Source organism: Panthera onca, chromosome A2 (assembly GCF_046562875.1).
Source record: "Panthera onca isolate mPanOnc1 chromosome A2, mPanOnc1 haplotype 2, whole genome shotgun sequence".
NCBI lineage: Eukaryota > Metazoa > Chordata > Mammalia > Carnivora > Felidae > Panthera > Panthera onca.
The window spans coordinates 98,869,747-98,895,312 of NC_138340.1; the positions used below are offsets into that span (position 1 = coordinate 98,869,747).

At 39.0% G+C, this 25,566-nt stretch overlaps 1 protein-coding gene across 3 annotated transcripts in view; it reads left to right on the forward strand.

Moving 5' to 3' along the window:
* DYNC1I1 (dynein cytoplasmic 1 intermediate chain 1) overlaps window positions 1-25,566 on the forward strand; it is a 314,065-nt gene that overhangs the window by 70,638 nt on the left and 217,861 nt on the right. For all 3 annotated transcript variants that reach the window (XM_060632523.3, XM_060632522.3, XM_060632525.3), the window contains one exon: window positions 3,809-3,924. In XM_060632523.3, coding sequence (XP_060488506.1) covers window positions 3,809-3,924 — 116 coding nt within the window. The remainder of the gene's footprint in view (window positions 1-3,808; window positions 3,925-25,566) is intronic.

Sequence of the window (25,566 nt, forward strand, 5' to 3'; positions counted from 1 at the left end):
GACTGGTCTAGGAAATACTCAGAATGGAGGACTCAGAGAACACACCTAAGAGGAAGGTCTTTGCTGTGGAAGGGTGCCACCTACTGGCAAGCCTGTCTGAACCAGCTAGGACTGGGAACCATTGTGTGGTGCTCACCTTGCAAACAGGATCCTTCGATTATGTCCCAATAATATAGGCCTCGCTGTGTCTCAGGAATCCTTTCTCATACTTATATAAAATGATCACATGTGCTTGACCCTCTACTATATTAGGTTGTAAGAGTGTGCCTCAGTGAGGCTATGCTCATAAAGCATTAGGAAAAAAAATCAGAGGACAGGGTCAACAGAGAACAGTTTCTAAGAACATGGCCCTTAACTTGCTGTTTGACAGAGCCAAAGGCCTGGGTCTGTCACTTACTACCTTTGTGATTTTGAGCAAACGACTTACTATCGCTGAACCTTAATTTTTTAAAGTGTAAAAATGGAATAGGATGTAAAATTGTAATGAGGCTATAATAAGATAATATATAAAAAGTGTTTATCTGCATTATAACTACACAGTTACTAAAGCAACAGCAGAATAGCCACAAAGTATAAAAGCATTTGCTATAAATGCAGCTGAATCAATGTAGAGACTGCAGGGAAAGACACAGTAATCTATCCATTACCCAGTAAGAAGCATTATAAGCCGTTGCTTTAAAATTATAAATCATTTGAGACAAAATCACCCTCAAGGGAAAAGGACAAGTTCATTGATGTATCAACCAATCGGCACATGTGGAGAATCACTTCATCACAACTTAACTTTTATTTATTCTTGATGGCATGGGTTGAGTTGGGACCCTGGGTTTGCAAATACAGCATCAGTGAGGGACTGGTGGAAACTTTTTGATAGTTATTGAGAAAAGGAAACATTTTGTTTAGTGAGGTAAGCTCACTCATGCAGACTAAGTTTTGACAGCTGAGAAGTGTCATGGTGATAATGCTTTCAGTTAAAGGAAAAGCAGATAGGGTCTCCCAAGCAGCCAAAAGGATACATGTGCCCATATAAAGACATTGGTGGGTGATTCTCATGCTTCATTGAAAGAGATCATCTTCAAATCTGCTGTCTTAAAGAATGTTTAATATAGAGCATTCATAAATCTGTCCTCTCTGGTTTTTTAAAACAAATACAAGCATCACCAGTCAAAAATAAATAAATTAAAAGTAGAGATGCTTAAGCCAGGAGCTGCTTGCTATGTGCCAGGCACACAAGTAAGTGCTTTGCAAGTATTAGCTTCATTCTGTCTTCACAACCACTCAGTGATGTGTACCCACTTTACAGATAAGAAACTTGAGGCTTAGTAAGGTTTGTCACTTGTTCAAAGCTTTCACCTACCATTCGGTTGATAAGTGACCAAGCATAGAATTCGAAGCCGTATTTGTTTCTGAATGAGTCCATGACTTGACCATTATGCCATACTGTCTTATCAGTTGGTTTTGATTTGCCATGGTGGATTATCAAATTATATGTCAGCCTCCTATTTCCAGTGCCTGCTGATGGTTACCCATCAAGATAGGCCTATGGCTTATATCCCATCAGCAAGAAACCCTAGAATCCCTGCCTGAAGGTGTAGGTACCTTTCAGTGGGAGTATGGAGATCTCTGGGCCTCACATAGATGCCCATAGAAGTCTAGGATCCAGGGCAATCCCTTCATGCCAGGGGTGACTTCATTTGAAAAGGTGGGGCTGTCATACCAGCATACATTTCTTTCCATATCTTTGCTTGTGTGATGCAGCCTGACCTCTCTCGACCTCAGAAAGATGCTCTGGGCTATGAAACAGCAGGAGGGGCATTACCCCAAGCAGTCCTGGGGTGTCTATTCATGCTTGTTTTTTCAAGTGCTTGGAGAAAGACCTATTTCAGGAAAGAAAACATTCTTCTCTGACTTAAGATGTTAAACTAATACCTGAGCTTCTTACTTTGAAACTTTGAGCCTTTTACCTTGTTTGGCAACTTTGTTTCTAGTGTATTTTGTGTGTTTTCCACTAACTCTGTGTGAGGAGGCTGCACGGAGTTCTGGGAACCCAGCCTGACATTCTGCGGTGCAGACTTGTGAGTGAGTGAGGCTTGTGAGGCCCAGGCCTGTGTGCAGCTACGACTATGGTCCTGGTTATGGCCACTTCAGAGATGGCCAAACAGGCTTGTTTTCTAACCGGCGTTTAGAGAACTTTGTGCACATCTACTCTGTACACATCTGTGCTATCACCTCAGTTGTTTGAGTAACTCCTAGAAAAGAAGAAAAACTTTTTTCCTAGAATGCTTGGGAGATTGTACAAGGAAATTTCCAGCTGTGACACGCATTTTTAAAATTTTATTATTGCTAGAAGTGCTAAAAATACAATGAGTCTGTGCCATCTGCTAGTAATAATTAAAAACAGTAATATGAATAAAATGTGCTTCTACTGGCCATAGAGAACTAGGGAGTGTAACTAGGATTCCCTGTATGTGCTATTGAGCTATGCATTTATTTCAGTTTTCATTACCTGTCAGAGAGAAGCATACATACTCTATGCCTGGAAATTTTTAAGAAACACAGTAGAATATGTCCCATCCTAATATTAAGTCTATTTGTTAAAAATAATGTTCCAGAAACTGTTTTAAGATGTAAGTGTGAAAATTATGTACATATGTGCACATAATACATATGTAGTATATGCATCATATGTGTGTCGTATATATACGTTCCCATAACAATCCTAATAGCAAGTAATAGTAATATCTCCATTTTATAGATGACAAAACTGACGTGCAGAGAGGTTAGGCACCTTGTTTAAGATCACACACACAGCTGGTAAGTGGGGGGGCTAGAGTCTACGCGCTTAACCACCAGACTCTGCTGCCGCCATGATTTGGATGTTCCTGGGGGACTCAGAAGGCACTTCAGATTTCTGCAGTAACTCAGAAACCACCATTAAGAGCCCTAGGTAGGAGTTGGCTTGGTGGAAAAGGCACTGGACCAGGATTCAGGCCAACAGTACTTTAACCATGTATGAGTTCTATATACCTGGACATGTCTCTTACACTGCATTTCATTTTCCTCATCTATAAAATGGAGATGGTGATAACATCTTCCCATATGCCTCCTAGAGGTGTTGTGAGAACAGATGATGTGATAGATGTTAGAAACATCTGAAAACACTTGAAGCGTGACATAAATATTTAGAAATTGTTTTGCACATGGTCACAGTTGGGGAATTCCAAGCTAAAATCCTGTCACTCTTAGCCCAGTGCCCTCTTGACTCACCTATGCTTTAGCAATGTGCCTTTACACAGATTCACATGCTGATCTGTGTTACTTCCTCTTCTGGAGAACTGAGAAGTGTTATACTCCCTCTTGGAATGTGCTCCTCTCGATGCTATCATAGCAAACATGTTACTCCATTAAGAAATCATCTTTCTTTTCTTCTGACTTGAGAATCACTGCTTTTCCTTTGTCTATCTCATGTAAGAGGCTAGGATCTTGTATTACCAATGAAAATTCCCTTTATTGATTTAAAACAAGCAAAATCAAAGGTGCTCAGAATGGAAGCGTCTCCTCTGAGCCAGACCAAGACCTTGTTTTACAGATAGAAAAACTGAGGGTCAGCATGAGGGACCTATCTGACATCACCAGAAAATTAGGGCCAACATGGGCCAAGAAGCCAAGTGTCCCAGCGTCCAGCCCAAGCCCCTTGCACTGAGAAACTGCAGGTTGGGGTTTGTGTTGGTCCTGTGCGTTATTACTGATAGCTTTTCTGCAAAGAACGCCTTCCCTCTTTTAAGTGTTTGTCCTTTGTTACTTACAGACGAAGACTGCACAGGCTGGGTGTGTCGAAGGTTACCCAGGTGGATTTTCTGCCCAGGGAAGTTGTGTCATACTCCAAGGAGACCCAGACTCCTCTGGCTACACATCAGTCTGAAGGTAAATAAGCTATGTCTTTTATTTGCTTTCCATATTATCTCTAGGAGAAATTGCCAGGGTGTCACATCCTTCTTGGTTTTATATCTTTACCACAACCAATCTTCATAAGACATAAACATGATGACACACTGAAAGTGCAGATCTCCTTTGGCTCAGATTTTGACAGTTCTGGACAGGGAGCCTAGTGGTACTCCTCCAAAGGACCCATGAGCTTTAAAATGGATCACTTAGGTCACGCTTTGTCACAACTGTATGAGGAAGGACAAAATCATCACAGGATGACATTATAGAAACTTTTCTGAATTTTATCAATAAAAACAAGGTGTACATTAAGATTCATCATTTTCAGGAGTCAGCAAGTAGCAGAACACCACCTGTTCCTCAAAATAAAGTATTCTGAACTACAATCACAACCAGTCATTGGTGTCTACAGTCTTTGTGGCTACTTTCTTGCTGTTATGGTAGGATTGAGTAACTGTGACACAGAACTTACACCTCATATAGCCAGAAATCTTTACTACAGTGTGGAACTTTATGGAAAAACTTCGCTGACCCCTGATTGGCTTTGCTATTCAGATGACAACACACTAGAGTGTCTTACCATTTAAAACTTAAAATCTAAAATTTAAAAAAGTTTTCCATGCACACTCCGCATAGGTGAATGGGAAGTGAATTCCATGCTTTCTTCATGCATACCAGAAAACGTCAAGTGGAAAAGTCAGATGCAAATCCCAGTCATTAAAAAAAATACAGTAAGAGAAATTGAAGCTTATAAAATGCTCCCTAGAAATGAGACATTACACTCAAGCAGAAGAGATGTATGTGTGTAAGAGTTGTTTACATTGTTGGAAAACAGCATGATTGGCATAGCTAGGCAAATTCTCTTTTTACTTTATGTTATTTTACTTTTTGGTGTGGTGAAGAGAATGTTTGAGTTTGGGTTTCATTGTCATCATGTAGTAAATACTGAACACAAGTCATGAGGATGGAAAATGATTCGAATGTCTTGCTTGCTTTACAGCGAATATATAAATTAGTGCAGTTGGGTTTGTGCAAGCTACAGAGATTTTCAATTTTGGTTCCAAACATGTAATGTCCAAAGCGAAGTGAAGTCTGATTCCTTGAAGTAGAGCGTTGCCTACAGGTCTTCTGGAAACCTTTCCTGGGTAATACTGGGTGCTGCAGGGACAAGTCTTTGGTGACAGGGCCTCCATCTTTCAAATCTGAGAGTGAAATGAATTTTAGAAGCAAACAAGTAGCACCCTCTGGTGGTGGAATTTTAAACCAACCACTTAAACAACTTCAAGAACCTTCTATTAATGTAGCAGAAAATACAAAGTTAGAAAAGCTTTTTGGAGTTCACCTAGGCTATCCTTGGACCTCCAGGCAGATCAGAAAGATTATTAAAAAACAACCTCACCACCCAGCCAAAACATTTGTTTGAGTTAATTTGCTGCCAGAGGTATTTGCAGGTCTGTAGCCTGAGGTATGTTTATTTAGCCCAAAATTTGACCCATAACATAAAGTTATACAACTGAAATCGGAGAAGGAGTGAATTATACTTTGAAAATGTGTAGACTTCAGATACTGGAAAGGGTACAGAAATATTTACAAGGGAAGATAAATTAAGGATGAAAAGGCATCAACTCTAAACTTTTAAACTGGAACACATCAAAAGGAAAAGCCTGGGCATTTGTTTTATTACTGCAAAGAGAGCTTGGGAGCCCTCATTATGCTGTGGTCCAAGCAGCAGGAAAGAAGGAATTTATTTCTCAGCTATTGGCAGAAGGTCTTCCTGTTTTGTTAACAAGATTCATAGAGGTTTTTTGTGGTGATGGGTGTTTCAGTGGTTCAAATTCCACAATACAGATTTGAACTCAAAGCTAGCTACTGTAGCTCTAGACATTAAGCACTGCCCGATGGGTTTAGACTGGAAGAACTTTAGATTTGGGTTCAGCAAATTGTCCTCTTACCACAGATGATTCTTTGACCTTTGGCTGCCTGCAGTCGCCCAGCTGCCTGGCTGACAAAGGTGCCCACTGCTTGCCTTTTACCTGCTGGGTGAAGGGAGCTGGCAGAGGGGGAGCTTGGGGAAAGCAGCAGGCAGTTGCAGGGAGAATCGACCACATGGCAGGTTTGGGTTGGCTTCTGATTTGGGGCTTGAGCCATGGCAATGTTTTCATGACAACTGCAGCCATTCGGAGGTAGGAAACAATGAACTACTGAATTTTATGACACACTGAAGCTCTTGCATGGATAATATTTAAAACTGTGGTGTATCTAAGACCCATAGCATATTTTTACCCATAGTGTAGGAAAGAATACTATTTTTAAAGTCATTTTGGAACTATGGGAAACTCAACAATATTCAAATGAGTGAAATCAGAGCATTGATACATTCTATATCCAATGGAGTTCAAGTGAATTCAGTTTTTTACATGTTACCACTTTAAAATGAAGGGGAATGTACTTTGCCTAAGCTTAAGCTTCTTTTCTCCACCAACATTCTCTTAACTTGTGATCATAATGGCCTGTTCTGAGAAACACTCCAGAGAGTGATTTAAACCAGGAAGATTGGGGAATGAAGTCCATGTGAATACTATTTTTTTTTTTTCAATTCAAATTTAGGTCATTAGTTGCAGAGAAAAAGGCTGAGAATAGGAAACACTGATTTGGGGAGCAGGTTATTTCTACTCCCAAAACATTTTAAACACATGCCTTTTATTCCCAAGTAGTAAGAAAGGAAAAAATTATGCATCCCTGCCAAACTACCTGTGCGTTGCCTGTTATTAATACTCTCTGGACTGACTGTGACTTCCTGAAATTAGTTAGGAAGCCGGTCTTCTGCATCCTTATTATAGTAGGTAAGTGACTGGCTCATGCTAGGTACCCAATAAATGCTGTTGAATGACAGAGGTGATGATGCCACAGACATATTGGAAACTCCTAAGTTCTATAATGACCTCTGGGAGAATGAGGATTTCTTAGCTTGCTGGTAATGTGTAAGCTGCTCTGGAAGGAGGAGGAAGAAACTTACACAACCTGTTGATAGTTTTGATGTATTCTCTGATCTTCCTCTCCTCTTCATGATATCTTATAAATGGGAACTTAATGGCTTCATGTTGGCTACTCACCTTCCTTTTACTTCCTTCCCATGCCTTATTTCTTATACCCAAGAAAGACCAACCTGCTTTCATTTTCCAAGATGCCACACAGCCTCAGCCTCCATACACTCGCACCTACTGCCCCCCTGCCCGGAATGCCATCTCTCCTATTTGCCTTCCTTTGGGAAGTCAAAGGAAGAAGGAACAGTCAAAGGTCAGCTCCTTGGTAATTACACTTCCGGTAGGCATCCCTCCTACTGTGGGCACAGTGCATTTCTCCTTTATTGTGCTGCATTTAACAATTATCTAAATGTCTGTCTGAAGCAGGCTGTGTGTCCTTCACTTCCATGCTGCACACAGTGCCTGGCACAAGGAAAGGGCTCAATGGACATCAATGGAAGAAATGGAGAATGACATGATACTGGAGGAATAAGAAAGAAGGAAGAAAAGGTATTCATTATCCTTCAGAGAGGAAGGAGAATGATCTATGCATTACGGCTACATTGGTTTATGGATTTTTAAAGGAAAAGTCATGAGAGTGAGATTGTGTGGTAAGGGGAGTTCAGTGTTGCCATTTCCGCCAGGCCACTAATTTCAGTCCTGGGGCTGGTGCAAGCATTAACTGCTGATGAACATGGCACAGTTCTGAGAATTGAAGGAGAAAATCATGAGATGACCAGGGTAGAGCAAAGCAGTCACCAAGTTTTTACTGTGCAGAGAGCAGAGACACTATTTAAATACTTTGATCTTGGAAGAGGTGTGCAGAAAAGTGGCTAAGGAAGGTTCTTGTTTCACATTTGCACTTTAAAAACATTTTTTTTCTTAACTGGTTGAAGAGCATTTCCACTTCGGCTTCCCATCCTCTTCAGCATACACTTAATACAGAAGCTGTAAGTATGAGGGTTGTCTAGAGTAGTCTAGTCTAGCATTGTCCAATAGAAACATAATGAGCCATTAATTTTAATAATGTTTTATTTAATCCAACATGTTAAAAATATTATCATTTTAATATGTAGTCAGTATAAAACTTATCAATGAGATATTGTAGATTCTTTTTCTGTATTAAGTCTTCAAAATCTGGCTTGTATTTTACACTTAGGACATATCCCAATTCAGACACTTAATTTTCATTGGAAATACTTGAATAGTAATTAGATTTCTTAAAATTTACAGCTGAAACAGCAGATTCATATGCCACAGTTGCCCCAAACATATTTAAAAGCTTTTCAGTAATAGAATCAAATACCAGTGTTTGAAGTTAAATAAAAGTAAAAATGCAGTTCTTCTGTTGCATTAGCCACATCTCAAGTACTCAGTAGCCACCCGGGGTTAATACCTCCTTTATTGGAAAGCTCAAGTCTACCACAGTCCAGCATTTCACGGAGTCAGAAGCTGAGACCTTCAAAGCCAGCCTGGTGTTCACTTCATCATGGATGGACAGAGACACTTGCGTGAGGAGACCTCCCTGACTTATAGAGAGCTCCCCCAGGGGCATGATGATGTCATAGATTCTCTTCCTTTTTATGAGATCAGCTATGTCGAAGCAGGTGTCAGATGATTGGACAGGAGCAAAGTTGTATGCCCAGGAGGGCAAGTCCACAAATAAGCTTCATTCTGCCATGATAGAGACAATTGTGGGCTCTCCTCTGGGTTCTCCCTTCATAGACCTCCCATAAACAATGGGGTTTTCATTGTTTCTGCTGTGTCTTCATGCTATACAAAGGACTGCTAAAGACCGTGTATGACCTCCTTGTTAGCTCTCTACACTTAATGCCCTTTTCCCTCTTCCTGCTCCCCTCTCTTTCTGTGTGAAGTGATTGGAGACAATGATCAAGATTTGAATTCTAAACTGCTTAAAGTTGAGTTCTAGATCTTCCTACACCTGGGGTATCTGGGTGACTCAGTCGGTTAAGCATCTGACCCTTGATTTCAGCTCAGGTCTTGATATCATTCATGAGTTTGAGTCCCGCATCAGGCTCTGTGCTGACAATGTGGAGCCTGCTTCAGATTCTGTGTCTCCCTCTCTCTCTCTGCCCCTCCCCCACTTGTGCTCTCTCTCTCTCTCTCTCTCTCTCTCTCAAAAACAAATAAACATTAAAAAAGAAGAATTGTTAAAGAAGTGAGGTTTTATGTTTTTGCAATACTGATGTGCCAAAAATTTAATATGTTTCCTTTGGTTTTGTAAATTATTAGTTAATGAAAATGTTATAATAATAGAGAAAAACATTTTAACCACAGAGCTTTACAAAATTACAAAGAAAATAATTCCCACTTATAAACATGTTTTGGTAGCATAGAAATACAACAGGATAATCGATTTTAAAAAACTCTCAAAAATATACATATTTCATTGGGTCAAAATTCTGTGGGGGAAGTGAGAAAATAACAATGTAAAATGACTCTTAAAGAAGACTTTGTTGTAGTAATTTCAAATGGATCCTGGTGGATAGCAAATCACTTTGGTAATGGCTTCCACTGGGTACATTTAAAAATGCCTAGTGTGGGCACCTGGGTGGCTCAGTCAGTTAAGCATCTGACCCTTGATTTCAGCTCAGGTCATGATATCATTCATGAGTTTGAGTCCTGCATCAGGCTCTGTGCTGACAATGTGGAGCCTGCTTGGGATTCTGTCTCTCTCTCTTTCTGCCTTTCCCCTACTTGTGTATTTGCACTCTCCCTCTGTCTCTCAAAATAAGTAAACTTAAAAAAAATTTAAATCTCCCTACACCTTAGTGGCCCCAAGAGCGTAACTCTTTGTTACAAAATTGCCAAATAAAGTCATTTTCCAGAGAATCAAAGTGGAAATATTTATTTGGAGCCTTAAATACGAAACCAGGCAGTTCTTAGGGTTATAATTTCTTAGTGGAAGCAAATCCTAAAACCTCTGAAGATAACATGGGAGACCACAGGCTTTGGGGTTATAGCCTTAGCTCAAGTTCTTCTTCTGGTGACCACATTCTCTAAACATACTATTTAAAGAACAGCCAGGTATTTGGAGGTAACCCATGTTGGCATCTGGATGCAAATTAAAACTCCCTAGTGAAGATGACACACATTAATTTCATATTTAGTTTCAGTTCCATAGATAAGAATTGGTACTCTTCCAGAAGAATATTGACATCTGCCATGTTTTGCTTTCTTGAAATATGCCTGCTATTTCTCCTTTGACACTTAATTAAAGTTTTAATCTTCTTTCAGAGCTAACTGTAGAGGCTTCAGGCCCATTGTTAACAAGGTCAGTGGCTGAGGGATCCTCTCCTAGCATATTAGTTTTCTTTAGTAGTGTTAACCTCGTATCATCTTGGCAAGTCTCTTGAAAGACAAAACCAAACCAAAACAAACAAACAAACACAAAAAGATGGGCTACTTTAGGAACATAGACATTTTAGACATTATTTTTTAGATATTATTTACATTGAATAGACAAATTTTCTGGTTAAAAAAAAAAAAAGATAGTTGTTTTCCCTGTCTCTGAAACACCTTTTTAGCTGTTGGTCAGGAGAGCTTTGATGGCTTGGTTCTTGATTTAGATTGCACATTAAAATAAATACTGGCTTAGATGCTAGCCAGTCTTGATATTCCAAAGGAGAAGCTTCACGGTAAAAGTTAACGTACTATTTTACGCACCTAGTGATAGTGCCATAGATGGTACAGTCAAATAAATTAATTTATCCAAAATATTCTTTCCAATTAAAAACAGAAGCGTGCTAAATGACAACTAAAAAGGAAACCAGAATGCAATAAAAAAAAAAAATGCAGAGCAAGCCTTGGTGCCGGTGCACACTGCCTTATTTCCTATACCTCTGTTATTTGTAGTTCTATACAAGGGGGATGGGAATTGAGAAAAATGGCTCTAGAGCATCACGTAAACTTTAAGCTCAAAATGAGATTTTGTCGTGGTTACAATACCATACTGGAAAATAAACTGTTATATCTTAGGCAGATGGTCTAGTAACTTTCTGTTTAACCATCAGTTAGCTAACTAACTTAATTAATTAACTAACATAATATACTCTCTAGGTCAAGGGCTAATGTGCTGATGGAGTTCAGAAGTAAATGATTTTGCATGAAATAAAAACATTATTCTAAAGCTACTATGATGGATCCACCCCTTTAGTATTTCTTACAACCTTAAGGTATCCTAAAGGGCCTCTTCATAGCAGGAAGATGAATAATGAGGCTCAACTAAGGCTACAGGACTGGAAGCTCATGTTAAGTACACAAAAGCAGTTCTAAGATTTTTTTTTCTAATCTGACTCCAAGTCTTACACATTGTAGGTGGATGATCTAAGTAAATTTCACTGAAAAAATAACTAGTACCAAATTATAGACCAGATATCAAGTAAATATGTAATCCTAGATCACTAATTGCTTCTCCCAGGTCCATTTACAAATATAGTCCCCTTGACCCTTCAGGGCATTCCTTCTCATAGGTCCTTATCCCTGGTCACAGACACATTAATTCTGTGTACCACTAGAGCCTAACACAGTGCTTAATATTTGGTATGGGAATGGATGGATGACCTGACTTGGCTCAAAGATTAACCACAACTGTCTGCCTTATGAACCAGATAACGGAAGAAATAAAAGAAAAGTAGGTCAAAAGGTAAGAGGTGAGGGAAATGCTTCTGACTTCAGTTTCAACCACTAGAAACTATGGTTAATTTGAGTAAGAAAGAGCTTGAATGGCAGGATATTCTGTAACTGACAGAATAAAAATGAAGATTGAAAAAGAAGGCTCAGAGGACAGGCAGAAACCAAGAGAAGCTTGGTACTAGTTATTTTTTCAGTGAAAGCTTACTTTCCAGATCCTGCTGGGATGATGCTCTGTGTGGCAGGTGGGATGATCAAGGTCCATTGATACAGCCAGAGAGCTGGCTCAGCCCTGATATAAGATGGCCAAGATGCAAAAAGAAATGAGGTGGGTCTCCTCCGGTTGTCAAGCAAGGCTTAGTGTAGAATGTGGTTTGGGGCTATGCCCAAGCCTTGGTTCAGTTTTCCATTATTTACTAATCAGCCCCGTCACTTTCACATGAGCAACTTGGTGAGTCTGGCAACTCAAAGGGCTTTATTCAGGAGCCCACAAAATTTAAAATTTGCTTTTGATTTTTGGCAGACATTTATGCAGATGTTTATCACAACCAGAGAAATTCCCTGGGTCTATGCCTTGAGCTAAAATATAGAGATTTGAGTTTGTCATCTCTTTTTTAAGCTGTCCAGTTTCATTAGAAGCATCCACCTCAACCTGATGTCTTTAAATTCTTCCTGCCATTCACACTGTTCAGTGGCAGTGACACTTTGATCCCTTAAATCCTTCTTTTCAATGGGCACTTCATTAAAGATCACCACAGGAGAAAAATTATCCAGCTATTTGTTATGGCTGACAAGTTCTCATTCCCAAACTCTGAGTTTTCATTTTCTTTAGCCCCTATTAGGGCAAATAACCAACACCAATTCCCTGAGTGATTGTCTTCTGATACTAATATCTGTTCCAGTCTGGGTTCATGGTTGCCAATAATAAAAATTAGCTCTGGTTAGCCTAAACAGAACAAGGATTTGTTGGAAAGATAGGAGATACTTGATAGAATTGGTGAATTAGAATTAGGTCAGGAATAGAAAGAAGCAAGGCAGCCCTAACCTCTAATGTTACTGTATTTGAAATAAGACTTTTAGGATGTAATTAAGGCTAAATGAGGTCATCAGGGTAGAATCCTTTTTTTTTTTTTTATTTTTTTTTATTTTTTTTATTTTTTAATATATGAAATTTACTGTCAAATTGGTTTCCATACAACACCCAGTGCTCATCCCAAAAGGTGCTCAGGGTAGAATCCTAATCCAATAGGATTGATGGCCCTAGGAGAGGAGGAACAAAGAGATCTGTCTCTTTCTGTTTCCACGTGCACACACAGAGGAAAGGCCATGTGAGGACACAGTGAGGAGGCGTCTGCAAGCCAGGAAGGGAGCTCTGACAAACTGAATCGGCTAGTAACTTGATCTTAGACTTCCCAGCCTCCAGAACTGTGAGAAAATAAATTTCTGTTGTTTCAGCCACTCAGTCTATGGTATTTTGTGACGGCAGCCCACACTGATGGAGACAGCAGCTCTCAAGGTCATGCCACTGATGTCTGTTCAGGCTGGTAAGACCTGAGCATCCTGGACTTCCTGTTATTGGACACTCACAGTTACGCTCAGAATTTAATCTCTGTAGTCACTGTTGCCTTGAAAACCTGTACTTCTCTCTGAACCTTGACAATAGTCCCTTGAGGTTTAAAGAGCGGTATGGAAGTCCACTTAGCTAGACCTCGGTTACATGCCCTGCATTACTATGAGGGGCCAGGCAGAGGAATAACTCCCCTAGCCCCACTTCCATAACGCTAAGGGAAGCTCTGACTCTAATTTGATCTGTTTTGGTATACTCCCTTCCAAAAAATGTTTGGATGCTGGGCAGCCAAAAATATATATTTAAAAAATGCCTACTCTGATCTGAAAAGAAAAAAGGGGAGGATAAAAAATTATATTTATTATGTGCCCAGCAAGCTCATATATTTGCAGTGTTGCTATAGAATTTACCCATCTTATAAATCAGAAGTGCAAAGAGAATGGAACCCCTTCATTTTGTCTGCAGCTATCTATAATACTACTGGCTGTCAAAGGAAAATGGAGAAAATATATGAAATGAACGTTAGTGCAGTCTCTTATTTTTTAAACAGCGTCATTGGCATGTGCTGTTAAAACTGGGTGGAAACGCTCAAATGTCACTCCCACCTTCTTCCTAAGAACGTGGCAAGAGTAGAGGAGATAAAGGTGAGGTTTACGTGATCTCATGGTCTTGGTGGAGTGGGAGGGATGACAGGGACTCTGGCCTCTTGCCAGTCCTTGACAGTAAGCTGGCTTACATCTGCTGTTCTTTGATATAATGTTCTTTGACCACCTGGGCGCCGGCAGCCAGTGCTACAGCATGTGGCTGGTGGACTAGCTTCTGTCCCTCTGCCTTGGCAATGTTCCTAGGAGTTCCTTCTTGATAATTCGATTTTCTCTCAGCTTTCACTGTCTCCAGACCTTGAGTGAATGCCCTGTCCTCTATCCAGCCCCTGGTCTAGAAGTCAATCCCCAGCCCAAGCCACATAGTCTCTTTATTTACGACAGGAGACCCTCATGGCAGAGTGGTCCTCGATTCAGTGTCCATACCTCAGAGGATCTGATGGAGGCTCAGCAGCACTCATCAGTTCTTCTGTTTTATCTTGCCGACCACCCGTAATGCTGGGGTGCCTTGTGGCAAATGAGACCTGCTGCATAATGGTCTCCTCCTAGATTCCCAAACAGGACAAGGGTCCCTGTGCTTATCTCTTTTCAGTTTATTTAACATCACACCCTTCCCGATGCTTCTCTCCAGAAAGTGGAAGGCGGAAGTCCAGATATGTCTAAAAATGTCTCCCTTCTTCTTCTTCTTCTTCTTCTTCTTCTTCTTCTTCTTCATGCTCCTTCCCTTGCCACTTACCTAGAAATAAACTCCTGTGTTTAACTTCCCCCATAGATTGGGGGAAGGTGTGCATGGAAGGAATGATCTTTACAGTTTCTGATATTCTAACTGGTAAGGAAAAGGAATTTGGAATATTCTTTCTCCTTCAATTAAACCTAACTCTGTTTTGAGAAGGGAACTGAATCTTGCCTGAGCTGCTTTATTTTCATTCTTTTGTATCAAATTCTCATCTCTCTTCTAGCAAATGAGTGCCCTAGGTAGACTAGAGTGAAGATCATTATGTTCAGAAAGACAAATAGAAAAGCACATTAATACTCTTCAAATATAAGTCCCACTGCATGCCAAAATGAAGAGGATGTTTCTGTTCATTGCTCTTCATCAATAATAGATTCAAGAAATACCAGGATTAAAGAAAATAACAGGGTATAATAAACCTTTTTATTTCTGGCAGAATAACAATTGCTATATTGACTAACTCAAGAAGTATATAAAGGTTTCACTTCCAGCATGGCAACATGGGGAGCTTTGTGGATTTGCTTCCCAGTAAAGCTAGTGAGCATTATTAAAACACACACACACACACACACACACAGAGAACAAAAAACAAAAAACAACACCTATTTAAAGTCTCGAAATGATCCCAAGGGCATACAGAAAATGAAAAAAACATTTATTCAAGAAAACTTACTAAAACTTGGTAAGCACAGGAAGAGTCTGTGGTATTTGAAATCCCTCCTGTCTCTTCCTGGTTTAGCTTGTAGCAAAATGAGTGCAGCAAAGAATACAGACCTGCCTCTCCCACCAGCTCCCAGTTGGAAGGCTGCTACATTATCTTTCTGGGAGGGGCAGGACATTAGCATTTCCATATCTGCCACTAGATGTTATAGACCCTAAGTTTCAAGCAAATGCAACTGAGAGGTGGGTATTCTCTTCTTCAGCCTAGCCCAGACTTGAGGGATGGAGACTTTACCTTAGATTCAGCATTCTAAAAACTCTGTGGCCTCAGTCACCCCTCACCCTAATTCATAGGCAGAGCAGAGGTTCCACTTAGGGGAGGCAAACCAAATAGACCAGAGGCTACAGCAGGACCCCACTCTGCCAAGCATCCAGCTCTGAAAGCAGGGTGTCACTCAGAGAGAAGTATGCCACTGTTCCCTCCCTCAGTTCCACAGCCTTGGTTCAGAGATTTTGTTCAGGGGAAAAGGCAGTCCATAAAACATAGAGCTTCTTCCCGAAGAAGCTGACTTCATTTGTAACAGAGTGTGGGGATGTTCAGGCCAAAGGACATTCTCAAAACAGTGGAGGTTATGGTGTAAAGCAATTAAGAAGCAACTGGTAGATGCATTTGAGATAGAAGCGAAACCATAGGCTAGCTAGTTTACCAGATAGAACCACAGAAATAGACAGCTAAGAAGAGCCTTCCTAGGATCAGATAGTCTCAAAAATTGATCTCAAGAACTATTTTTGTAAAGGACTCTGAATTTAATTGGATTAATCCATGGAGAAATTTGTGCTCCATGACATAGCATAATCTGCCAACAATTAGTGGAACTTAAGGATGGAGTATAGTCAAGAAAAGGGATAGTTTAAGGGACTGAAAAATATTGTCATTCCAGAATGACTTTGCACATGTCTGAGGCTACATCCTCCAAGGAGCAATGTCAGAGGCTTCACGCTATATGGGGAGGGGGGAGAACAGATTATACCAAAATAATTCTAGTCACTAAACAGATAAAGCAGCAAATAATAATAACTAACTCCTGGGGGGGAGGGGGGTGGAGGGAATCAACCAGAGCCCAGAATTTCTACTATATAATAACTAAAATAACCAGTTTCCAACAACAACTACAAAAAATGTGAGGCATACAAAGAAAATGGAAAGTCTGACAGGAAAAAAGCAGGCAAAAAAACAAACCAAAACAAAATACACTGCCTATGAAAGTGAGCAGATGTTTGATACAACAGATAAAAACTTCAAAATAGTACTAGTTTTTCTCTCTCTCTCTCTCTCTTTCTATACACACACACACACACACACACACACACACACACACATATATATATATACATATACATACACATATATTTATGTATGTAAGTAAAGGTGTGCTTGTATTATTTCATCAAATAGAGAATATCAGCAAAGACATATAAGTTATAAAAAAAAGAACCAAATGTGTTCTGGATTTGAAAAGTATAAAAACTCAAAAAAAAAATCAGAAAGCACAGCAGTAAATTAAACTGGCAGAAGTAGCAAACTCAAAGATAGATTGATAGAGAGTATTCAATCTAATCATCAGAGAGCAATGAGAATGAAGAAAAATGAGATCCTCAGAGAAATGTGGATACCATTAGGTGAACCAGCATTTATGTGTTGGGAGTACCAGACAAAGGTGAGAGAGAAAGGAGCAGGAAAAAATATTTGAAGAAATAATGGTTGAAAACTTCTAAAACTTGATGAAAACTTTAATCTACAAACCCAAAAGTGTCAACAAATTCCAAGTAGGATAAATTCAAAGAGTTTCACAAAAGACACATCTTAGTATAAATATTGAAAGCAGAAAGAGAAAAATGAATTTTCACTTTCAAGGGAGCCCGATAGGATTAACACCTGACTTCTCATCAGAAATAATGGCAGCCAGAAGACAATGGGATAACGTATTCAAAGTGCTCAAAGTCAAAACTGGCAACGATAAATGGGAACCTGACAAAACTTTCTTTTAAAACTAAAGGTGAAATAAAGACATTTCCTGATCAACAAGCACTGAGAGGATTTGCTGCTAGTAGAACCACATTATAAGAATCATTAGGGGCTCCTGAGTGGCTTAGTTGGTTAAGCATTCAACTTCAGCTCAGGTCATGATCTCACAGTTCATGAGTTCGAGCCCCATGTCAGGCTCTGTGCTGACAGCTCAGAGCCTGGAGCCTGCTTCAGATTCTGTGTCTCCTTCTCCTTCTGCCCTTTTTCACTCCATGCTCTGTCTTTCTCTGTCTCTCAAAAATAAAAATAAAAAAACTTAAGAAAGAAAAAAAAGAAACACTAAAGGAAGTTCTTCAGGCTAGGAGCAAGTGACCCCAAATTCACATCCACAGGAGAAAACAAAGAAGGCAAGTAAAGGCAATTTATTATGTAACTACAGAAGACAATATAAGTGCATATTTCTTTTTCTTTCTTCTCTTAACTAATTTAAATAACAGTTATTTTTTTTTTTTTTTTCAACGTTTTTTATTTATTTTTGGGACAGAGAGAGACAGAGCATGAACGGGGGAGGGGCAGAGAGAGAGGGAGACACAGAATCGGAAACAGGCTCCAGGCTCCGAGCCATCAGCCCAGAGCCTGACGCGGGGCTCGAACTCACGGACCGTGAGATCGTGACCTGGCTGAAGTCGGACGCTTAACCGACTGCGCCACCCAGGCGCCCCTAAATAACAGTTATATAAAACACTATGCATAGAATTATATTGCTGGAACTATAATATGTAGAAATTTATTGCTGGTAGCCACACAAAGGAAGGGGGTGGGCACAAAGCTGCATTTTGCCTACAGAAATGACTCCACATGATAATTTGAATGCATAAGAAAAAATGAGGAGAACCAAGTACAAAGCTAAATTAAAAAAAGCTATAAGTACGTAATTGCTTCTTTCTTCTCTTAGCTTCTTTAAGATACATAAAATTATACAAAGTAATAGTTATAACAATGTATTGTTGGCTCTATAACATGTATAGATATATCATGCATAACAATAACATAGCATAAAATGGGGAAGGGGAATAGAGCAATATAGGTGTAACATTTCTACATTTCATTGGAATTAAGTTAACATAAATCTGAAGCAAGAAATAAAAATAGTGAAAAAATTATTTAAAATTAAGATGCTCTATCAGAAAAGATTTGCTTAATGTAAAAGAAAGCAGCAAAAGAATAATAAAAGGAAAACTAGACATGAGATATACAGAAAACAAAAATAAAATGGCAGGTATAAATCTCATTCTAGAATATTAGTGAGTGATGGCACAGGAATGACAGTGGGAACCCTGATGACATCAGAACTGCCAGAAAGGGTTCCACAGGGTCGATACAAATAGTGGGCAAGTGTGTGTGATAGGAGAATATGGTAGCAGTATAGGCAAGCAAATTATAACCAAAAGAGATCATGCATTGGCCTACAAAGAGATGTCCAAGAGTGAAATATGGTACCATGAGAATAGTAGTTTGCAGTGGAAAAAGGTGTACGGAAAGTTGTAAAAAACTTTTTTTGAGAAAATACTGAGGTGGCCGAAAATTTGGCATGTGAAGATAACATAGTATCAAAAACTTCTGATGGTAAGTGGTACATTTTTAAAAAATGACAGGATAAAATTATCCAAAATAGAAATACATCTTGAAGGTCAAGACACTGGTAGTGACCATCTGGATTGCTATATTGAGAAGGAGTCTGATTCTCCATCCTTGTGTCAATTAAAGATGTCTTCCATGGGCATCTAGGGGAAGCAAGCATGCCTTTTGTTAGCAAACATTGGATGAAACCACCTCTTAGGAGAGTCAGGACTGAGACAATGAAAATCTGAAAGTTGTTATCAGTTATATTTTATTATATATAACTATGGAATAATAACTCTTTCGAGTATTTTGTTATTTAAAGAAATGTTCCAATATCCAGTATTTTTCTTTGCTGATTTTCTATAGTGTATAGTAGCTAGCATTAAAACTCTTAAGTGAAAAGGAACTCTATTTGAGCAATAGCAAGGAAGTAAAGAACAAGTAATTTCAAAGAAGAGAAACTGTCAAAGTAGAGTAAGTGATGGCAACCAAGAAGTAGAAAGAGAAACATGCTCAGCTCTTGTGTCATAAAGCATGCAGAAAAAGTTGTAAACAAATAACTAGCTAAGAACATAGAAATGGGGGCAGTAGAGCTCCACACCATCTCCATATGGTTTACACAAACAAAGGGTTCAAATTTGGGATATCCAATTGAAGGCAATGGACATTCAACTATATGACCTAGGCTTCATTGTGTGTGTGTGGGGGGGGGGGGGCAGCACAGTATGAAGGAAATGCCTACATTTCTTTTCTTCTGATTTCCAGCAAGAGCAAAATTTCCTCAAAACCCTTGACTCCTGTGCCTTTCTTCCCCGAATAGAGTAGAATTGTGTGAAGATTGGTGGACAATAATTAATGGCCAGCATTTCTTGATTGTAACTAATCTATCAGTGTTCCCAGGCATGGGAAATTTGGTCTCTTTATACTGCTGTCATTTCCAGACCAGGTAGAGGTAGTGACATCAGTAAGAGTGCTTGCTTTGCCACATGTGAGCCTTTCCAGGGTCCCAAATCTGGGGGAGAGGTACAGCAAGTCGAGTTTTGCTTTCACAGTAAGTTACAATTGCCAGCCTCTCCCTTATCTGTAGTAATGATGATAGTTTGGTCTTTGTTTTCATCCTTACTTCTCAATTAATTCAGAACTTGGACAGGAAAGAATAGTGTTATTAATTTGACCCTTCAAACCCTGCTATCTTGGTGCATAGCCTGTAAATCTAACCCAAGCCTCTCACATGGTACGAGAGAATTGAAACAACTGACTGCTCTTTCTGACCACATCTGTTGTTTCCTTCAGTATTAAGCTCAGTTAGTGTAATATCCCTGGCTTCTTGCCAACCCCTTATTCACTCTCCTCTACCCCCAGTCTCCACCCTCAGAGAGATATGGTGACTTATCTGATCAGTAGGCTTAGAAATATAAGCTGGGCAGTCTCTGTCTTTTGTTGCTGGAGTGAGGATACCTGCAAGCATACAAGTTACTTTCTGCTCCCTTGTGCCATTAGTCCTTCTTACACTCAAATGGGGAGGTCTATCCAGCCTGGCCTTAGCTGTGAATGAGTGGGTAAATCTGCCTAATTCAGGAAAATAATTAGCCAAGTCTATTTGGCTTTCTCAGTAAACTACGTTCTTACTCAGACTTTATCCATAATGAAAATGTTATTTTGGTCAAATTGCACTTCTATCTTTGTCTTATTTCTCATTCGGGTGCTATTTATTTGGTCCTCTAAGAATCTCAACAAGTATTAGGAAAATCATGGCAAGATATCAGTTCTGGAGGGATGAAAGTACTGAGAATAACATTAATGACCCTAGGTAATTAGATGAAAAGAAAGTAACCAGTGTTCAGGGGAGAGGTTTACATTCTAGCAACAAGAAAAGAGCTCATTTATAGAAGTGGATCTCAAGGTCAGAGTGGAAGCAGTAATAAAGACAACTTGATGTTGAGCTCTGAACTTCTTTTACTTGTCTATGAATGTGTATAATGTCGGACCTGTCTGTGGGAGACTGTGCAAGTTAGGAAGTGTTCGTGAGGGCTAAGATCCATGAAAGCTGTTACACTTGATGACTTGTGAAAAAGGAAACAAACAAATCAGCCCCTGGTTATTATCATAGCCCTAATGTGGAATAAGATTTCCTATGAAATTATGAGTTCGGGATTCTAACTTTGATAACAATCTGGATAATTTTGTTGCAGGAAAACAAATTGAACTGAGAGGCTTTCCTTTTCATAAAATCAGGAAGTTTTTGCACTATGGGAGAATAGTTGGTTTCACTTAACAGCCCAAAAGTTGTACTGTGAAATTTGATACCTTGTAGTCAATAAAGCAAGTGGCATTTTCTCTAGAAGTGTGGCATACTGAAGGCTTTGGCTGTTGCCATTATGTTTTTCTGGTATTGGGAAGTAAGACTTAGCAGATGGCTCAAGGAAAGTGGGAATAAACTAAGTTGCCCTGATTATTCTCTAGTGTCATTTGGTGAATGGAAATCCATTCACATTCTTGATTAAGTAAGCAATTGGGGTCAGACATATGGACATGCATGGAATGGAATGCTGGGTAATATGAGTTCCAAGGCAGGAAGAAAATACAAAACATGTAAGAATATGGTGAATGTGTATGAGTTTGTAATTTATTAACTGTTCACAGAGGGTGAGATGTGCTTTGTGCATCACTAATCTCTTAATTCCCTTGGTTCCATAATTCTCTGGCTGAAGACACCCACATTCATATGTGTTTTCCTATCTTTGGGTACCATTTAAAATTCCCTTCCTTTCCTGTTTTTTCCACTACAGCTTCTACTTACAAAAGAATCATTCTTCTCCTGAACAACCATTCTTGATATGTCTAGACATCATAAAATTCACATCTCTTTTCAACCCTTTCCTTAAGAAGATATTATGAAGATACAGTGAGAAAATGATTGGAAGATGCCTTTCCTTAAACTATTATCTCAATGGTAGAGATTGATTTCAATGCTGGAGGACTGAGGAAATACATATGTATTACCAATTTTCCCTTCATGAGATGGATCAGGACAGTGCTCTTGCCAAAATTGGGCTTTTCTTAGTTACAGCGTGTTTTGGGGGAATGTGCCTGTTTCCCCAAGAGGACGGACAGATATGCCATATTTCTTAAAGTACCTGGATTTGACCAGTTGTTTCCTTCTCTCTTTAGTTCACACACAGTGGAAACCTCAGCAGAGTCATCTGGTAAAACTAAATAATGTCCCAGTTGTCTTCAGGTGCTCCAGAGAGGCAGTGATTTGAGCTGCTGAAGGGATTCATGGGTGGGCTGGTGGTGATGCATCTTCCGATAACCATTTCTAGAAGTGTCAGCCTAGGTAAATTCATGTTCATCTGGGTCCATTTTATCTTATTTTTTTTTTAATTTAACCCAGATCGTGAGGTCCAAGTGTTATGTTGAGCATTAGTTTAGTGAGGTATGGTGAAATTTAAAGAGGAGAGAAAAAATGTTCCTTGCCACCCTTAGAGACAAAATACTGAGGAAATAGGACTTTTCCCCTCCCTCTCTATTTTGGTAATCCTTGGCTTGGCATATTTGGGTAAGAAAATGAAAGGTTTGCCTACATAGTTGAAATCTCTCGTCACATTATATCATCTGAAGCCTATTTGTACGCTGGGATCATTTTATTTGGTTTCGGTTAGACATAAAAGTGTTCTGTGGTCTCCTTTTTTTTCAAGGCCTTCTGGCTTTTGGAAAATTGAGTGATTTCATCCCTGTCCGGGTTTCCTAGTAAATCTTGTATTTTTACTCAAATTACTTGATCAATTAGTTATGTCAGCTGCCCAAGATGTGCCTTTTTATTAATAGCACCTTTTATCAACTCATTGGAATTAGACATTGCAACCATGGTCTGAGACTGTAACATCTTGCAATAATTTATAAATATTACTTTAAAAAATATCACCACAATTGCTCATTTGTGAACTTTTTTGGATGTGTCCCTGTGTGAGAAGTTGCATTTGTATTATTATTAGTTCTGACAAACTGGATTAGGTCTTGGCTATTGTTAAGTGGTTCTATCTGCCCTCAAATCTACTGAGAGACACAGCATTTTTAATGAATTTAATTAAAACTGCATGTGGTTTATAGAGTTGCCTCCAGCCAATATGCCATTCTTCTTGACTGAATGGAGTTTCTGCTAATGTATAATGATGTTTTATATGAGAGATGTTTGAAACTCCCTCATAGTAGCCTCTAGGTAGTTTCCATGGAATGACATGGTGATGAAATATTAAAATTAAAAAAAAACCCTCTCTACTTAAGTGAGTCATGTTTACACTAACTAATGTATGCATAAATGTGTTAAATATGTTTGTCAAAGCTGGGAGAGACATGGATTGTATTTCAACACCAGCAATATGTTGGCAGTGAAAGATTTTTAAGAAATTCCAATCTGGCAACACTTTGGAAGATCTGCGATATGTATTATTCTTTGAAGTATTAAAAAAAAATAGGCCATTATGAAATTTCCTCTTAAAATTTAGTTCATTTGGCCAGGTAGTTTTAACAATTCTTCCCTAACAAACAAGAATTATAATACAGATGGCTCTCAGCATCCATTTTAAACATTGTTTTGGAAGATATCAATGATAGAACTTAACGTCTTTTTTAAAAATAAAGACATCTTCATTTTCTTAATATTTTAAAAGAATGAATTATTTAATATACTCTGTAGAGGGTATCAGTGAAGTCCTCTGATTGAATGGACTCAAATTCTGGTTCTAGAAATTAGTCTTTGATGGTAATGATAGGAGAACAGCACCAAAGTAACTCATTTTGACCCTTTTCGCCCCATATTTAGTCTTTGAAAATGGTGAAACACTACCAAGGAATGCAATCTTTGGTATTCCCCATATTAAGTACATAACAAAATGTCAAATGATTTTGTAGAACCCAGCAGGGCCACGGTCAGGAGACTCTGTAAGATTGCAGAGAGGAAGTGTTTCAATGATCATGGGAATCTGGGACTGTGATTTTCTGAGAAGTCAATGAAACAGACACCAAGCATGACAATGAAGAGAGGTTAAAGAAATAACAGAGACAAAATAGCTTACAGGCTGCACACATAGCAGTGTCCTCTGTGACTTCTTTCAGCCTTAGTTTCTTCAAGTGAAGAAACCTCATAGGGTTGTAGTGAAAATCAAATGTAGTACATGTAAAAATAAAATTCCATGTAAAATGCTTAACACAATGCTTGTGATCAGTATTCGTAAATCTTTGCTTAAAAATTACTATTTGCACACATTCTAACTAGATGTCTTAATGTTTCCATAAAAGATTCCATGTATGGATTCAAAATCACCAAATATCTTCTCACTTCCAGAAACCCTTCCTTTTTCCAGATTTGAAAGGCATGCTACTTTAGAAATTTTATTGTGAGATATACAGCTGGTCTTAGCTTCTTAAAACTGGAATTGTTTTAGGTAGCAATATCTCTTTAAAAATGTCATTGAGTAATAGGAAGCAAGACATTTAAAAACTTATATTCTTTGCACTTCATTTTTTGTCCCCTAATTTTGGAAGATGAAAATAACTTCTTTGAAGAAAAGCTGAGCTATCAAAGACCATATTATGAATCCTACTTTTTAAGGAGGATTTAAAATCTTAAGATTTTTAAGATTTGTGACATTAATTAAAAATAGCAGCTGCCTTTTATCGAGCTCCTATTACTCGTCCTGTGCGACCTGCTATCCACATATTTTCTCTACAGTCCTCACTCCTATGCCAGACAGATTGCACCACCTCACATTTTATAAGGAAACTAAGATTCAGAGAGCTTAACTTGCTGACAAATAGCCAAGCCAGGAGCCATACTCTGTACTTCCTGACTTTAAGCTTCTTCCCATGATACCACTCTGCCTCAAACCAGACAGCCTCTTTCCTTTAGAAGAAAATACATATTTTTTTTTCAAGGCATTTTTAGGGTTATCTTATTTTGACATCAGCACATTGACCAACTGTGCTGCTTAACTGACTGCACAAACCCTTGCCAAGGAGGCAAAAAGTGGGAAAAAAAAAAACTTTTTTAGAGAATTCCAGATAATCAAGAGAAAATAGGTGAAAAGATCTTCAGTTTCATTGAAGAACATATGGAAGAGAGCAGCAGTAATCACAAAGAACATGTTGGAAGAACGCCCTTTATAAGTGATGGCATTTTGTTGCCATGATGACTAGACATGGAAGAGAGAGTCAATGTCCCATTTCTATTTACTCAATCTGTATGTGTTTAATGTATATGACAGGGCAGCTTTCCACCAAAAATAATTCAAAAGGACAGCTCTCATCATGCCACCCCTTCCCAAAAAATGTTCTGTGACCTCTGGCTAAGTGCAAAATGCCATGTGAGCATAGGAGGCCCTCCAGTGCACAAAACTGACCTACTTAGCAAGTCTCATGTCATCTCCCACCGTCTGCAGCTCAGTCTCTCTGCTCTGGTCCAGTGGTTCCTAACCCTGGCTTCATGTTAGAAACACGTGGGAGCTATGAAAATATACAGACGTCTGGGCTTCACCCCTAGAAATTCTGGTTTAATGGGGCTGGGGTAGGGTCTTAAAAACTCTCCAGGCAGTGAGAATGCACAGCCAGGATTAAGGATCACTTTTCTAATCAAAGGAGATTTGGAAAATAACTTCTGTCTCCTGACTGTGCTTTTTTACTGAAGTTCTTTTCTCCTGAAATACCTTTTCTCTCTTCTCTCTTCCACCTCTTTTGTC